This window comes from Sprattus sprattus (assembly GCF_963457725.1).
Source record: "Sprattus sprattus genome assembly, chromosome: 10".
Classification (NCBI taxonomy): domain Eukaryota; kingdom Metazoa; phylum Chordata; class Actinopteri; order Clupeiformes; family Clupeidae; genus Sprattus; species Sprattus sprattus.
The window spans coordinates 12,878,712-12,896,056 of record NC_137908.1 but is presented as its reverse complement, the minus strand read 5'-3'; the positions used below and the strand labels follow the sequence as shown (position 1 = coordinate 12,896,056).

General features: G+C 40.0%; 3 protein-coding genes across 3 annotated transcripts; 2 read left to right on the top strand and 1 right to left on the bottom strand.

Annotated features, from left to right (window-relative positions):
- Window positions 1–401: 401 nt before the first annotated feature.
- Window positions 402–4,592, bottom strand: LOC308371202 (gamma-glutamyl hydrolase; the record flags this gene model as incomplete). Its single annotated transcript, XM_080846048.1, has 9 exons — window positions 402–523; window positions 1,365–1,502; window positions 2,697–2,787; window positions 3,147–3,253; window positions 3,416–3,554; window positions 3,744–3,828; window positions 3,943–3,993; window positions 4,079–4,193; window positions 4,490–4,592. 9 exons carry the CDS (start codon window positions 4,590–4,592, stop codon window positions 402–404), a joined length of 951 nt encoding a protein of 316 aa, XP_080702174.1.
- A 3,760-nt stretch (window positions 4,593–8,352) lies between these two features.
- On the top strand, window positions 8,353–11,090 carry lsm3 (LSM3 homolog, U6 small nuclear RNA and mRNA degradation associated; the record flags this gene model as incomplete). Its single annotated transcript, XM_080846520.1, has 4 exons — window positions 8,353–8,394; window positions 8,917–9,027; window positions 9,111–9,206; window positions 10,747–11,090. The coding sequence occupies 4 exons, from the start codon at window positions 8,353–8,355 to the stop codon at window positions 10,825–10,827; spliced, it is 330 nt and encodes a 109-aa protein (XP_080702646.1). The 3' UTR covers window positions 10,828–11,090.
- Window positions 11,091–15,515: 4,425 nt separating this feature from the next.
- tp53rk (TP53 regulating kinase) lies at window positions 15,516–16,669 on the top strand. The gene is made up of 2 exons (XM_080846214.1): window positions 15,516–15,759; window positions 16,105–16,669. Exons 1-2 carry the CDS (start codon window positions 15,537–15,539, stop codon window positions 16,587–16,589), a joined length of 708 nt encoding a protein of 235 aa, XP_080702340.1. The 5' UTR covers window positions 15,516–15,536; the 3' UTR covers window positions 16,590–16,669.
- Window positions 16,670–17,345: the final 676 nt, after the last annotated feature.

The following is a 17,345-nucleotide window of genomic DNA, read 5'->3' as shown; positions in this document are numbered from 1 at the left end:
TTTAATCCATTGACACAGAGTCACAACCTAAGGAAATGTTATGGCACTGCTGCCCTGTGTGGATATTTTGCTGTAATCAAACAGTGGAGACATGCCCTGATATTTCATTAACCTGTTTCCTGATATTGTCCATGCGTTATGCTGTCACTAACATAAAACACTGTCCAATAACAACAACTACAACACCACAAGTTTGAGAACAGACACTCCACGTACCACAACAAATCAACTAAAATTATACTACACTCTAAAACAAAAAAAGAACAATTCTCTGAGTTGGCCCCACTTAATAAAACTCATAAGTGACAAATACTGCTCTGATAAGCACAAAATGGAGAAGTTTAACACCACCAAAAGCAGAGCCATAGTACTATGAGCTTATTAGATGGGTGGGGTGGTATTCAGTTGAAGTAGTAGTTCTGGATGAAGATGCAGTCTAGTCCACAGAAGACAGGAGAGTAGTTATAGATCAGGGCTTCCTCCTCCTTACTGGGCGAAGGGAAGCGATGCTGACTTTTCATGGCTACATAAAAGCACACACACACACACAGTTAACACAGTATGTGACTGTTATATTTTTAAATATGAAACTAGGTTTATTACAGATAATGCCATGCTAGATTTTCAAATCATTTTAAGGTTGTCATTAAAACGAATACCAATGGGGGCAACTCCAATCAAACTACTGCATACAGCATGATATCATAAAACCACTGATTACCTGCACATAATACCCAATTTATCACAGAATCACTGTGTTCTTTCTTACAGATAGTGATGGAGATAATTTCCAAGCACTGTTAATGACTGAAGAATATATGAATCAAGTGCCTTGTATTAATATATTCCTTGTATGAATCTTTTCTGTGTGTGTGTAACTTAGATTATTAGGTGCCACTTAGTCTGCATTCGTACAAGAGCATGTTTAGACCAGAAGTAATAAGAAGGGACAAACTGTGCTTCTTCCAATCTTGTGCATAACTTCCATCCGTGCCCCGATTGCAATCGTTGTTGTTGTTTGTCTAATAAATATACTTATATGCAGCTCCGGAGTCCTGAGGTAACTAGGATGAATTTTCACCTAACAGATAGCACCTTTAAGCAGACTTTAAAATGCAGTTCTGTAAGTTCACTGGAGCACAACTGATAGGACATTGCCAATGTGATGCCAAATACAATCAATTACAACATTAAACTACCCTAAAACCTTCCCTCGAGTCCCATTGAACATAGGTGACTGGTTATTCATGCAGACAGGGGCACAAAGCTCAATCAGACATCCTCCCACAGAGCTCAGATGCCACTCAGAACCCCTGATTTCCCCCTCATTCATACACAGTTGCCTTCTCTCTGTTCACCCTCACCTTCGTGGACGAAGAAGCTGGAGGTGTAGAAGGCCGCCCGGATGGCAGAGACGGTGTGGATCATGCCGGGCTTGTCTATCCACTCAAAGGGGCTCTTCTCAGGGTGCCACTGCACTGCGTAGAACGGGTAGCGGTAGGCTGCAGGAGGCGGAACAGAGAAGAAAAGTGACCGATCAGATCAGCTATACTAAACACATCTTTATCTATCTTTCTTTATTGTTGAAGTTGCCGACTGTGGCAAATCAATCAAATCAACTTTGTTCCCGCGGGTTGAAGACTGAGAACATGGACTCTGGCTGAACTGCACATAGCCCTGACGCACATTGGCCTGATGTTGGAAATGTGGCTACTATGACCCAGCCAGTATGGGAATTGGGGGTCTCCAAGGGGAATAAAGAGCATTGCTCCATCCTCCCTCATACACCTCTGCACGGTCCCCTGAGAAAGACACGTATTGCCCTGATGCAACAGTTAACCAGGCTTTGCAGCATTTGGTGGACTACATGCCCTACACTAAGACTTCACTGAAGCTCTGAGTTTTTTATGTGTGTGTGTGTGTGTGTGTGTGTGTGTGTGCAATGCGTGTTTGATAAGCTTTCTCAGCTTACTGTGTCATTCTACAAACACTTTGTATCCTGTTTGTCTGGTATGGTAACCACCTGATCAGCTTGAATTATTCTTCATCTGTAAGTCGCTTTGGGTAGAAATCACCTGACTAATTACAAACCTGACTAAATTAACAGGTAGCCGTAAATGTCTCTTGGCTGGGTATGTGAGGTACGTTGCAAAGCATCACTGTTGTGAAAGAGCAGAGGTTGTGCAGTTATCCTGCCTGTTTTTGAAATAAACACTTACTTCCTTGTTACAGCTCAGCCGTGTTTGCATGTATGTGTGAGTGTGTGTGTGTGTGTGTGTGTGTGCGTGCGTGGCACAGTGCCATAGCTGGCCTGGTCAGTCACCCTACCTTAGGTAAGCAAAGATTAGGAAAAAAATGAAATGAGCACCCATGTTGTGAACTTACCACATCCTGTTTCAGTCTTCAAACACTCTGACAAAATATTCTGACTGTTTCTATGCAACAAAATGCTGTGTACTGCAACCTGAGTCACCTCTTTGAGATCAGCTGAGAGTGTTTAAAATCAATTATAAACGTCTGCCAAAACCATCTTATGACCACCTATTCCTTTAAAAGTGACATTCCCCACTCATTATACACACACACACACACACACACACACACACACACACACACACACACACACACACACACACACACACACACACACACACACACACACACACACACACACACACACACACACACACACATACCCTCCATGGTTGAAACAAACTCCTTCCTTCCATCAGAATTGGTGGTCAGGACTTTGTAAAACCTCTTCAGCTTGGCATTCCGGGAGTAGTTCTGTGAAGACATGCATAGTTTGAGAGAAAACTCCAGAAACTGGAAGAGAAACTGGTAGATAACTTACAACACTAAGATTGTGAGTTTGATCTCTAATAGGCTACTGATGAAAATGTACTGGACATCTGTACAGCGTGGTTAATAGTTAATAAATGTTAAGGGTTTGGGTCAGATTCTCAGGGAGCGCATGTGTGCACACAGGGGCTCCTACAGGGATGCAGGGAGCCCACACAGGCAGCGGTTGAAAATGGATATCTGTACTGTTAGTCGCTTTGGAGGGAATACGTTTGTCTGCTAACTGAATAAATACATTTCAACGTAAATGGCATGCGGACATCAGTGCCAGTAAAATGGTGGACCTGTAGAGAGAGACTCCAGCTGTGGTAGTTGGAGGTGATGTTCTCCACTGCGAGAGACTGCAACAGGTCCTTTGGAAAATTCTTGAACAACCTGCTGTTTTGAGCTCCTTAAGAAAGAATGTTAAAAGAAAGAATGTCATTAGTTTGATAATTTAAACTTATTCAAAAAGAAATTGATAAACATAAAAATGTATTTCCTCAACAGAGCATGAATCAGTGTATTATGTGATATCTCCATACTTGAAGTGGCTATCTAGCAAGAAACACACCTTGGGTGAAAGAGAGGGGAAGAGCCACAGCTTTGGTGTTGGTCAGGGTGAGAAGGTTCTTATTGCTGGTCAGAACAGTAAGCTGCTGCAAGCCCTGACAAGTCCCCCATACAGGGAAATAATCCGAAGCATCATTGGCCTAAGGGTTTGGAACCAGACATACAGTGCAAAGGTCACAACCCCTCAGATGTTAGTTAGATCACTGGATAATTGTGAGTGTGAGTGTGTGTGTGTGTGTGTGTGTGTGTGTGTGTGTGTGTGTGTGTGTGTGTGTGTGTGTGTGTGTGTGTGTGTGTCTCTGTGGGTGGGTGGGTGTTAAGTAATGTACCTTTATTGCCAGATCATAGAATATCTTGGCTGCTCTACTGAACTCTGACTTTTGTATGTCCACATCTCCGCCCGGCAACAGCAATCTGTTAATCAGCAAAACATTATGACCTTTATGAGATACAATCAGAAGACAAACAAGACTGAATTTTAAAAATTCGATTTTTAGTTTGTTTCCATTAAATCAGGCAACAACGTACCCATTTATTGAGCTGAATATTTTCACATACTCCTCAGTTGTTTGGTTTATTCTGGCAAAAGAAAGGAAAGGCGATTTACTCTGTGACCGTTCTGGTGATGACATTGCACACACTGCGCAGACAATGAGTAGCCTACCTGATAGGGACAACTCTTGCTCCTGCTCCTTCGATATACTTCACGTATGAGGCGGCAATATAGGATGATCCTTGGGCATGTAGGTCGTTGTCTCGATTTTCCTGAGCCAATATACCTTTAACAGCAAGCGCGACATCCATCAGTAAGAAATGGACTACGTTATTTAATTGCTTCTGGCATATCGAAACGTGCCGATTTACCGATTACAAAACATCAGTAAAGACTTCTATCTTTGGGCAATGAGAAAATGTATTTTTTTCTGTTGGAAGGGGGGAGAAGAGTCTACGTCAATTCAAAACTGGTTTGAATTCCAGAACATTCTATAGCTTAGCACACGACTTTAACAAATTGTAAAATATAATTGTCTCTGAAAGCACTGTAGAAATATAGTTAATATCTGAGAACACTTACCGATAATCGGTCTGTAATTTAGAGCAAGGCTGCACGTTGTTGGGACAAGCTGGCCGCAAAGGTACGCGGCCAGGACCGCATAGACAAATACCGGAGGACACATTCACTTCAGGTGTTCAACAAATTGGAAAAATAAAATGACAAGCAATCAAGCACTGGCACTATAGTCGTGTTGTAATGAATTGATCAGGGGCGGCCTCAGCTGGTCGTAGGAAATATCCTCACTCTCTTGATGTTGAGCTCTTTCAACGCGCTGCTTGCGGGGATGCTCGATTGTTGGCTATCTTCCTCACCCTACTACACGTAACCTTTTTCATCCAGTTCTTACGACGCCTTATTCTGCCCTACCAGGCTTTCACCACACTAACGGACGTGTCCGAACACCTGAAATTCTCAAATTAGGAACGTTCCATTCGCCTGCAAGAGGGGTGTGTGTATAGGCTATTGGAAATGCAAGTCTATCCTCAGTGCTCTCATGTATTGCCATGAGGGGGCACGGCCTATGGAGATTTCGTACCAATCTGACATGCAAATAGGACTTTGGGGGGAGGGGGGCCCAATCCTCACATAATTAATATTATGGTTATGGCTACAGTATTTAGTAAACGCTTGCAAGTGTGACTTTCAAAACATTAAAAACAGACTTTAATTCAAAGATAGATTAAAACATAAAAAGCCTTTGATACTAGCCTAATGTAAAAAAATAAATAAAAATAATAATGAAATATAAACAGTATTCGGTACCAATTAATTAATTTAATAACAATAAAAAACAATATGATGAATAATAAAACAATAGTACATACCAAAACTGACTAAAGAGTAGGCCTCAAGCAAATTAACTCATTAGTCAGATGATAGTTTAAAGATTAGTTGCTAAGCACTTTTTAAATATTCCAAGGCTGAACAGACAGCACTAGATACGTCATTCCACCACCAAGGGACTACAAACGAAAACAGTCTCAACTGAGATCACTTGCTTGCTGTTAAAATTTTGTTGGATAGACGGGTTGGCTGGGAATACAAGCAGCTCAGTTTTCAAAAGATTAAGCTGAAGGGGATGATCCATCATCCAAGCTGAAATATCACTGACATGCCGAAATACCATCTGAAATTGTGGAGTCATCCTGGGTGAAAGTAAAGTATAGTTAAGTGTCATCCGCATTCAACATTGATAGGAGTAGCCATGGGAACAAATTATCTCACCTAAGGGTGTAGTGTAAATTGTAAAAAGGAGGGGTTAGAGTACCAATCCTTGGAGTACACCAGTGGAGAGTTGGTGAGATTTTGACATTTGTCCCTGCCATGACACATTGAATGAACGTCCATTGAGGTACGATTCAAACCATCTGAGTGCTTTCCCCGAAATTCCCAATTTGGAGAAGAGGATGTCATGGTTCACTGTGTCAAAGGCTGCTGCCAAGTCTAGTAGAATCAGAACTGATGATTGAGCAGAGGCCTATGCTACTATCAATGCTTCAGTCACAGATAAAAAGCAGTTTCAGTAGAATGACCACTCTTAAAAGCAGACTGCTTAGGGTATAGCAAAATACTCTGAGACAGAAAATCATAAACTTGCTTGATGACAAACTCTTCAAGGATCTTTGACAAAAAAGGTCCATAATTCTTCACATCAGATTTGTACCACATTTATAAAGGCATTAACACATTATTTCATTAGATGAAAAAGGACAAATAAATCAATCAATAAAAAATGAAAATAAATGATAAAAAGTATTATAAAATGATTAATTTCATTTATTTTCTTTATTGCTAAAACGTTTTATTTGTTTATTTATAAATTTTCACCTTAAACTTTTTATTTATTGTATGATGCATTCCTCTGTATTGATGTATTTCCCTGGAAAAGTATATTTAACTGTAAAAACTGTATTTATTGTTACACTAGGTCTGGCTCGTAGCTTGACTGTTCTCTCCCTTGTACGTCGCTTTGGACAAAATTGTCTGCTAAATGACCAAATGTAAATGAAAATAATAATTTGGGGCTTTCCATGAAAGGGAGTCACAGTGATGGAATTGTGACCTACCACACAAAATGAAACAGGCCTCTTTTATTTTCTCCTAATGGTCTTCGTTGTAAGGGAGGAGACAAATCACTGATGTGAAAATGTAATTGGGAATCGTGTGAGGGAGGGGGTGTCCATAACACTAAACATGGTGGATTTGTATCATAAACAACCAATCGTATGGTTGGAAACGGCATAACTGATGTTTGCCTCACCTTGACGTTCTGAAAGCATTAGCTGCACCGCAAAAATTGGTGCATGCAATTACACAGAAAGAATAAAGTATTTTTCAGCCTTATTTCAGCAGGTGGGGAAACAAATGTTCACACCGTTTATGTCAGATTTAGTTGTCGAAGTGGTGTCTATTAGTCTGTCGAGAGGAAACTGTCTATGGAAATTAGGAACTTTCAATACATGTTCAACATTTCACAGCCAATGTACTGTGATCATGTTTGCATTCCTTCATTCTCTTTCACTTGATAACCAACCCCATAGGTCTGTCCTCAGTTTGGTGTGACGTTGTCCCTTAACTTTGCCTCTATGATAATTATCATCTACTTGTCATTAAGAACACATATTATTTGAGCATGGTGTTTTGTCTTTAGGACTTATGCTGCTTTGGAGAAATTACGAAAATGCTTTGGACCACATGTCAATAATAAACAAAATCCTAGCTGAGCCTATAGGTTGGTCAGCAGAATGACACTGATTTCATATTCCTTTGTGCAAAACATATGGACTAAGACAAAGCCTTTACCAAGAAATATCAGTACTTATGCCTCCCTCCAAAAAGATAAAACAGCTATGTATAACAGAATATGTCCATGTCATATGAAAAATAAATATTAGACACAAAATGTTATTTTAGTTTAGTTCTGACTTGAGGTTGTGTCATGAAGTTGTTGAGGGACAGAAGAAGCAGCAGGTGGATTTTATCCACGCCAGCTCAGGAAGTACACCCTGCCTCAGGAGATGCTGATCCAGTTCTTCACTGCAGTCATCGAGTCTGTTCTCTGCACTTCCATATCTGTCTGGTTTGGATCAGCCACCAAACTGGATAGGAATAGACTCCAACGGACAGTCAGGTCTGCTGAAAAAGATCATCGCTGCCGGCCTGCCCACCATCCAATACCTGTACATTTCCTGTACGAGTCAGGAAACAGGCAGAGAAAATCACTGCAGACCCCTTACACCCTGTACACAAACCTATTCCAACTTCTCCCCTCTGGTAGGCACTACAGAACACTGTTCGCCAAAATCACCAGACAGAGAAATAGTTTCTTCCCCCTCGCGACTCACAAATGAACAGCTAATTCACTGTGGCACTGTGCAATAACCCCGGATCACCAAAACAACCACTGTACAAATACAACTAAAAATCATATTTATTTATTTTTATTCTCAAATACGAAATGTGCAATAGGCCTACATTCCAACCCTTACTGTATAACTACTGTATATACTTTCCTTTTTAAGTCATTCTCTTACCATTAAATGTTTATCCCTGCACTTCTTGCACTCTCCACTCTTTGCACTACTTGTTGTGTTTACAGTTCTCAGCTCCTGTATCCATTCCTCCCTGGAACATTTCTTAGACCGATGTGCTGTTGTGTTGTATTGTATGTGATGTGTTGTATATTTTGTGTAGGTACAATGAGAGGCACGTAACCCGGAGTCAAATTCCTTGTTTGTGCAGACTTACTTGGCCAAAACACGTAATTCTGATTCTGATTCTAATGATCGATATCCGATTTACCTGAAGATATTTAAAACATGACGATGAGAGTTTGTATTGCTGTCGCGATATTTCAGTGACAGCGCGAATATTCGAATTGCATGCTGGGTAGGCAGGCAAGCATGGCGGACGAAGTTGAGCAGGTTTGTGCTATAGCGATGTAGACTCATTGTTATGTCTAAAATATTGTTTAACTCGTACGGTAACTGAATTAAGTGTTTTAGAACATATATCACAACACTCAGGAAAACTACCGACCTTTTGCAGTGAGCTACTACATCTCACTTGCAAGATTAACACTAAGCTAGCTAGCATGTTATATACAATGGATAACGTTGAATTTTCTCAACCCTTAATATATTTCACTGTTCCTCTTATTAAGGTGGCTTCCCCAGCCAACATAAGGGAATGACCAATATTAGAAAAGATGATGAATACAAAAGAAGAAAATAGTTACATCTGCTTTCTGAATTCAGGTTAAATCAGTCACACCCACCTCCAAGTTGTAAAAACGATCTAGTAACGTTAGCTGCCTGCTAAAAACACATTTTCCAGCTATGTGCAACCTCACCGTCAACCTGAAGCTAGCTACAATTGAGTCAAATTTAAGTTGTTTGGAATTGTATGTAGCCTAACTTTAATAATATTATGTGCCTACATTGTAGCAACAAACGACAAACACAGTCGAAGAACCCCTTGACCTTATCCGACTTAGTTTGGATGAGAGGATCTACGTGAAGATGCGGAATGACCGAGAACTGCGGGGGAGATTGCATGTAAGCCTTATTCGTTCTGTCTGACTTGTATTCTTCACATTGTTATTTGCTCTCAGAGATAATACTATTTGGTGTGCACGTAGGCTTATGACCAGCATTTGAACATGATCCTCGGGGATGTGGAGGAGACGGTAACAACAGTGGAGATTGACGAGGAGACGTATGAGGAAATTTACAAGGTACGCTAAACTATTTACAGCAACATGACGTGCAGAGACAAATAACTTTTATTATGATTTATGTGTTTCACTTTGTATCCACTGATCTCACAAGTGGAAGCTAGTTGACGATGACATCTAAAAAGAGACAAATTCGAACCTGTATCCCCGTGGGCGTTCAAGCCTGTATATGGTCAAGGCTAATGCTTTCACCACAATGCCTCTCATGCCTGAAATCTTAACAAATGATCCCCATATGAGTGTGCTTGATGTTAAACTCTAAAGCGCTGTCTGCCCCTGCAAGTCAAGTGCCTTAAGAAACTTTTAGCTTGGATGAAGGAACACCGTTACTAGGTGGAAGGATGACTACGTCATCAAACTATCCATACAAACACATACAGAATCCCCCAAATCTAGAAAACTGGGCTACACACTGCGTATGTTGTATTGTGAAAGGAGTGCCTTTACGGATCCCGGGTACAGAATACGGCCCGTGTTGTGGCTGTCACCAGCAAATTGGGCACTGTTGTGTACACTGCCACCCTTATTATATTTATGACTAAAACTCCCCATGCACCAAGCCAACCAACATAACTAAACGCATACAAAATCTATAAAACTGGGCGACAAACAGCGTATGTTGTTTCGTGAAGGAGGGTCATTACGGATCCCGTGTACAGCACACGTTCACATTGTGGCTGTCTCCAGCCAGTTTGGCACTTTTGTGTATCCTGACATCCTAAACATAAATCTTCATGCACCATGCCAGCCAACATAACTAAACGCTAAATAATAATCCTATACACCTACCCAGGCAGCCTCTCTGTCTTCCTCTCCTTTTATATCACATTGTTAATGCTTATATTAATACTGATAAAATGGCAATATTGCCTAGACTATCTTCGCTATGGGACACTGCTGTAGTCTCTCCACCTGATCTACCTGTAGAAACCCTCGGCTCACGTCCACCCATCACCACCGTACTGCCGTACACTTACTTAACCCCATATCCTATGCTAGCATTTATATGCAATATATATTATTGCCACCATCAACATGTTTTTTCTGTTCCTACTCTCCTTACCCTTGTAACAGTCACCCTTAAGCACAGTGTTTACCCACTAAGCTGTTTTTGTATGTATCATGTATATACCATATGATGTTTTTATATATATTATCTATATCTACCAAATGCATGCTGTGTATAACACACAACCATCCTCCCTTCCTATCCCTCCCGGCCGACCTCAAGCAAGATGGGTGTGCCGTGGTTCTGCTTAAGGTTCCTTTCTGACTAACAGGGAGTTCTTCCCTTGCCCCTGTTGCCATTGTGCTTTCGCTAAGGGGGTCAAGGCTCTGTAAAGCGCCTTGAGACAATAGATTGTTCGGGCGCTATATAAATAAAATTGAATTGCACTGTTGCACTGTGGATTGATGTGCAATTGCCAGGATTGCTAACACTCATTTCTAGTTGGAGACTATTTCTCTAGATAGAAAAATCTCATCTGTACTGCATTTGTCAGACAAGTTATTAAAATGACACTTGCTTTTTCCCCCTCAGTCCACAAAAAGAAACATTCCGATGCTGTTTGTGCGTGGCGATGGCGTGGTCCTCGTTGCTCCGCCCCTCAGAGTAGGATAAGAATGTGGAAGCTCAACCTCCTTGATGGATGGACATTTCCTTTCTACATGCGAAGACTAAGAACTTAATTTGCTACCCTATTTTTGTTATGTTTGAAACGCATGGTTTATTTGAATCATGAATGAAAGTTATTTTTGTCTGGATTACCAGTTATTGCTCTTTTACTTGCTTTTACGTTGGGATTGTACATTGTTAGTATATTTTAGGTTGTTTATTCTGCATACATCCTAAAAAGCTGGATTTCATTTGCGAAATGCAATAAACAGGGGCAAAAGGTGTTGGGTGTATCTTTTCTGTATGATGACATGTTTCTTTCTTCAAAGTATCTCACTGGCTAGTTGTTTGGTTCACCTTCAACCATGATTGTTCTTTGTATTTTACTTGAAACTTTCTTTTCAGCATACAGTATGTTCTAAAAAAATTCAGAAACATATGATGTTCTATAAAACCATTTACAAAGATCGGTGACCAGAAAATCTAGTTCACTGATGCTGCTATGGCAGGAAGGAGGCTATCAGGGGTTCAGATGCTAATGGGTCAGGTCTCAGTGCGATAAAGATAGAGTACACATTCAGTGATATGGGTTACAGAGTCAGATGATACAAAATGATGTACTTCATGCCTGACAGAACAGGAGAAGAGCAATATTCCATCCTGTAAGTACCCCATAATGAGTATTTGTATGCTCACACAAGAATTACAACCAATTACAACAGGAAAACATCAATACGGTTCCATCATGATGTTTACAGACTTGTAGTAACATTTTTCTTCTCTAGTTGATAAAGAATCTGTTGTGGAGATGGAGAACAAGGTTTGAAATGTAGCTGTTAGTCAGAGCTGGTAATAATGGTACAGCACTGACAGACTTGCAGGAGTTGGTTGATTGGAGCATGAATGTAGCCCATTGTGTTCCCTTTTCATATGTATTCCATAGTTATTTTTTTTGCAATTATAAATGCTTTGTTATTCACATGTTTATTTAAATTGTTTGCATTGGAACAACCCAAAAAAGCAGAGAAGCCAAATCTGGACATAATTATTGGTACCTTTTCAAAATTGTAAGAAATAATTGTATTTCAAGCATGTAATGCTCCTTTAATTTATATTTTAACTCTCCTGTGGCAAGTCACAGGTACTGGCAATATAGAAATCACACTTGCAACTAGTTAAAATGGAGAAAATTAGACTCAACCTTTGTGTTGTGTGTCTGTGTATACCACAGTGAGCACGGAGAAAAGAAAGAAGAGCAAAGAATTGTCTGAGGATTTGAGAACCAACATTTTGGGAAAAGGCTACAAGTCCATCTCCAGAGATCTTAATGTTCCTGTGTCCACTGAGCGCAATGTCATCAAGAAGGTTACAGCCCATGGCATTGTCTCTCACCTCCCTGGACGTGGAAGGAAGAGAAAAATTGATGAAATATTGCAGCGAAGGATTGTTCCAACAACTTCCAAACAAATTCGAGCTGACAGCTCCCCACTGCTGACACAAGAGAAATAAAAAAGCCACTTGAGTTTGCCAAAAAGCCTAAATTATTTTGGAAGAACATCCTGTGGACAGAGGAGACCAAAGTGGAGCTTTTTGGTAAAGCAGTTTACAGAAAATGAAAAGAAAAAAAGAACACAGTCCCTACAGTCAAACATGGTGGAGGTTCACAGATATTTTGGGATTGCTTTGCTGCTTCCGATATTGGATGCCGTGCAGTGTGCATGGTTTCATGAAATCTGAAGACTACCAAAGAATTTTGGGGCACAATGTAGGGCCCAGTGTCAGAAAGAGGTCATGGTCTTGCAGCAGGACAATGACCCAAAAAGCACCACAATTCCAGATTAGAGGTGAGAGATACTCTTTCATGGTTACAGGAAGCGACTGATTTCAATCATTTTTAGCAAAAGGTTGTGCTATCAAATATTAAGTTGAGGGTGCCAATCATTTTGTCCAGTCCATTTCTGGAGTTTTGTGTGGAATCATGTCAGATTTGTCTGTTTTCTCTGCTATTTTGTGAGGTTCCAATGCAAACAATAGAAATAAACATGTCAATACCAAAGCATTTGTAATTGCATCAATTATTTGGGAGAAGAGGTGCATTTACTGACAGAAGTGCAGGGGTGCCAATATTTTTGTCCATGACTGTGGGATTTGTAAAACCGACTCAGGACAATTGCATTTAATAAAGTTGTTTTTAGGAAATTCTGAATTGAAGTAATAGATTGCATCCACTTCTGGTTCAGATGCTGATAGCAGGACAGAGTGAGCAGGATAGAGTACAATCTCAAGAAGGTACCTGTGCTTGGGTTCAGTGCATTTTAGTTATTGTTTCTATTTAAAATCTTTATTACAGTGCATGAAATGCCCTGTATTGTTATTCCTAGGCTTCTTCTTCTTCTTCTTCTTATTACAGTGCATGAAATGCCCTGTATTGTTATTCCGAGGCTTCTTCTTCTTCTTCTTCTTCTTCTTCTTCTTATTCTTGTTACCTTTTTCTGCGATTAATTCAGCCCGAACCGCTTAACGTAGAAACTTCATTCAAACTTTGTCGCGTAGGTCTTGTAAAGGACACTTATGCTATGTATTTTTCACTTTTCTAAACTTTATACTTTTTAAGATATTAAATAAAAACGAATCTAAATTTTCCCATTGACTTACATTGGGCCATTATGACATCATAATAGGGTCTTTAAACTGGCTTGCACCTGTGCTTCACTGACACCTGCGCCAAATCAAAGGAACCTCTTCTCTGTCCCTCTCAATTTAACTGTAACTAGGAACATTAAGACACCTTCCATTCTCTACTTTTTTTCTCTCCATCTCTCCATCTTTCTCTCTATTCCTCTCAGTCTACTTTCTCTCACACTCAATCTCTCTTCTTCACTCCATTTTTATCTCCTTTTTTCAATATTTTCACTCTCTTTTTCTTTTTATCCAGAGCCACTCTTGTTCACTCTTCTTTCCTTCTTCCACTCTTCTTTCCTTTCTTCTTCCACTCTTCTTTCATTCTTTCACTTTTCTTTCCTTTCTTCACTCTCCTTTCTTCTTTACTTCTTTCACTTTTCTTTCCTTTCTTCTTTCCTTCTTTCACGCTTCTTTCTTTTCTTCTTTCCTTCTTCAACTATTCTTTCCTTCTTTCACTCTTCTTTCCTTTCTTCACTCTTCTTCCCTTTCTTCACTCTTCTTTCTTTTCTTCTTTCCTTCTTCCACTCTTCTTTCCATCTTCCACTCTTCTTTCCTTCTTTCACTCTTCTTTCCTTTCTTCTTTCCTTCTTTCACTCTTCTTTCTTTTCTTCTTCCTTTCTTAACTTTTGCATTTCATGCACTGGTATTTCCTTCAGGAAATGCATTTTCTAGTTCTTGTTACCTTTTTCTGCGATTAATTCAGCCCGAACCGCTTAACGTAGAAACTTCATTCAAACTTTGTTGCGTAGGTCTTGTAAACGACACTTATGCTATGTATTTTTCACTTTTCTAAACTTTATACATTTTAAGATATTAAAGAAAAACGAATATAAATTTCTCCCATTGACTTACATTGGGCCATTATGACATCATAATAGGGTCTTTAAACTGGCTTGCACCTGTGCTTTACTGACACCTGTGCCAAATCAAAGGAACCTCCTCTCTCTCTGTCCCTCTCAATTTAACTGTAACTAGGAACATTAAGACACCATCCATTCTTTATTTTTTTCTCTCCATCTCTCCATCTTTCTCTCTCAGTCAACTTTCTCTCACCCTCAATCTCTCTTCTTCACTCCATTTTTATCTCCTTTTTTCAATATTTTCACTCTCTCTTTATCTCTTCATCCAGAGCCACTCTTGTTCACTCTTCTTTCCTTCTTCCACTCTTCTTTCCTTTCTTATTTTCTTCTTCCATTTTTTTTCCTTCTTCCACTCTTCTTGCCTTTCTTTTTTCCTTCATCCACTCTTCTTTCCTTCTTCCACTTTTCTTTCCTTTCTTCACTCTTCTTTCCTTTCTTCACTCTTCTTTCCTTCTTACACTCTTCTTTCCTTTATTCTTTCCTTCTTTCACTCTTCTTTCTTTTCTTATTTCCTTCTTCCACTCTTCTTTCCTTCCTTCACTCTTCTTTCCTTTCTTCTTTCATTATTTCACTCTTCTTTCTTTTCTTCTTTCCTTCTTCCACTCTTCTTTCCTTTCTTCACTCTTCTTTCTTTTCTTCTTTCCTTCTTTCACTCTTCTTTCCTTTCTTCTTTCCTTCTTCCACTCTTCTCTCCTTTCTTCACTCTTCTTTCCTTTTGTCTTTCCTTCTTCCACTCTTCTTTCCTTTCTTCTTTCCTTCTTTCACTCTTCTTTCTTTTCTTCTTCCTTTCTTAACCTTTGCATTTCATGCACTGGTATTTCCTTCAGGAAATGCATTTTCTAGTTTTATATTTATACTTTCAAGTTAAATAGATGTCAGACTGAATTCTAATAACAAAGTTCATCCACTCAGTTTACTTGAGGTAATAGGAAACACAATACAGTGCACAAAAACATGAAAGAGATGGGAGAAGATACCACATCTTTACAAACCACCTATTCACATACAATTATCCTACTAAGTGAAACAGGATTTAATACAATATATTTCCCCTCGTTATATTAAAAAAAACCTGCACTTCCACTCCACAACACTGAGTGGCGGCACAACAACGGAAGACTTTGGGTGAGCGTGAAGTTGTAGTGGACTAGCTGTGGTTGTAGTTTGCGAAACATGGCGTTAGATAGCGACCAGGCTAAAATGCCATACCTTAACAGGTGCAATTTGATTAAACAAGGCGCTGAAGCCAGGGTTTATCGTGGTATATTTTTGGGTAAGCCTACTATCATTAAAGAACGATTCCCGAAGCTATATCGACATGCAGTCTTAGATGAAAAGCTCACGCACCGTAGAACAGTTCAGGAGGTACGGTCGATCCTACGCTGCAGAAAAGCAGGTAAGAGTTAGCTTTCATAGCTAGCTTGCTTATGTTTACTATTCTGTTTGGAGAACATAGGCACGGTTGTTAAATCCTCAATGGTTTATGTTAGGAGTTAAGAGACTTAAGGTTCCAGGCTGATCATTTGAATCTGAAATTGTGCATTTGATAAGTGATTCTGATAAGATTAAGAACTGTATCAGGCCTTAAAGTGAGACAATTTCCACAAGACTGTGATTTGTCAATGAGGTGTGTGAATATGGAGTTTTAGTCAGAGTGTGGATAAAAGCCTTGTAGTTCTATTTTACTCTAATTTGAGTTCCACGTGTCTGTCAGTAATAACCAGTATCTTATTCTGTCCAGGTATCAGCACTCCGGTTGTTTACTTTGTGGACTACACCTCCCACTCCATCTTCCTGGAAGACATTGTTGGTTCGATTACCGTAAGGGACTACATAGCCTCCAGCCGAGAGTCAGGTCAGGACCCAGTGTGCCTGGACTCCTTAGCAAAGGAAATGGGCAAGATCCTTGCTAAAATGCACGACGAGGACGTTGTTCATGGTGACCTAACCACATCTAACATGCTGCTACGACAAGGGTCGGAAGATGCCAAACCTGAGCTGGTCCTAATTGATTTTGGGCTTAGCTTCACCTCAGCTTTGCCAGAGGATAAAGGAGTGGATTTGTATGTGCTGGAAAAGGCTTTCTTAAGCACGCACCCCAACACTGAACAGCTTTTTCAAAGGCTCCTGAAAAGCTACACTCATGCTTCCAAAAGGGCCCCCGCTGTCATCAAGAAACTGGATGAGGTGCGCCTCAGAGGGAGGAAGCGGTCTATGGTTGGCTAAACTGATCCTGTTGGACTGTGAAAGAAACTCCTTTGGCCTGAACCACCAGTTAACCAGGGTCAAGTTTGCCATAAAGTTATTTTGATATAAATAAAGCACTTATGCAATTCCTCTTTAGTTTCTGTTGAAGAGCACAATGCATATTCCACTGGATATAAAGGCTTGACAAAAAATCTAACCAAAATTGGCATGTTGACTTTTATGGTCCGGTACAACAATGAGCAAAAGATAGGCTAAATGTTCCATGTGAAATCCAGACAATGGCAACATGTGGGGGAGATCAACCTAAATGCTTCGAGACTGAATCCTTTTTGTATGTGTAAGACATATGTATACTGTCAGGCTCCTGTACAGCATGTAATCCAACTGAGCTGACCAACAATGAAGCTGTCATAAACTACCAGTGAGTCCACGGGTTGTGCTGAGCAGCTGTATAGGTTAAAATGCCTCCCTTGTATGTCGCTTTGGATAAAAGCGTCTGCTAAATGACTGAATGTAATGTAATGACTGATAAGGTTTAACAACATGCTATTTGGTGACCCTAGGCCTTAGACACACTGGCTGTGTTGCGTGTGTGTTGCGTTACCTGTGTGTTAATATTGTTAATAAGTTAGAGCTTGCACACTGCCAACATGAGACGTGGGTCTCAAAAATCAATCAAAAAGCGGGCACTGTATGCAACACAGACAGTGTGAAACGGGCCTAAGTGCATTAAAGTCCCAGATGTTTTGTTTATTGCTACATTATCCTTAAACA

Excerpts from the sequence above, each read along its gene's own strand:
- tp53rk (XM_080846214.1), top strand. The coding sequence starts at position 15,537 with ATGGCGTTAGATAGCGACCAGGCTAAAATGCCATACCTTAACAGGTGC. Across the intron at positions 15,760-16,104 it reads CCTACGCTGCAGAAAAGCAG|GTATCAGCACTCCGGTTGTT; the intron begins GTAAGAGTTAGC and ends TATTCTGTCCAG.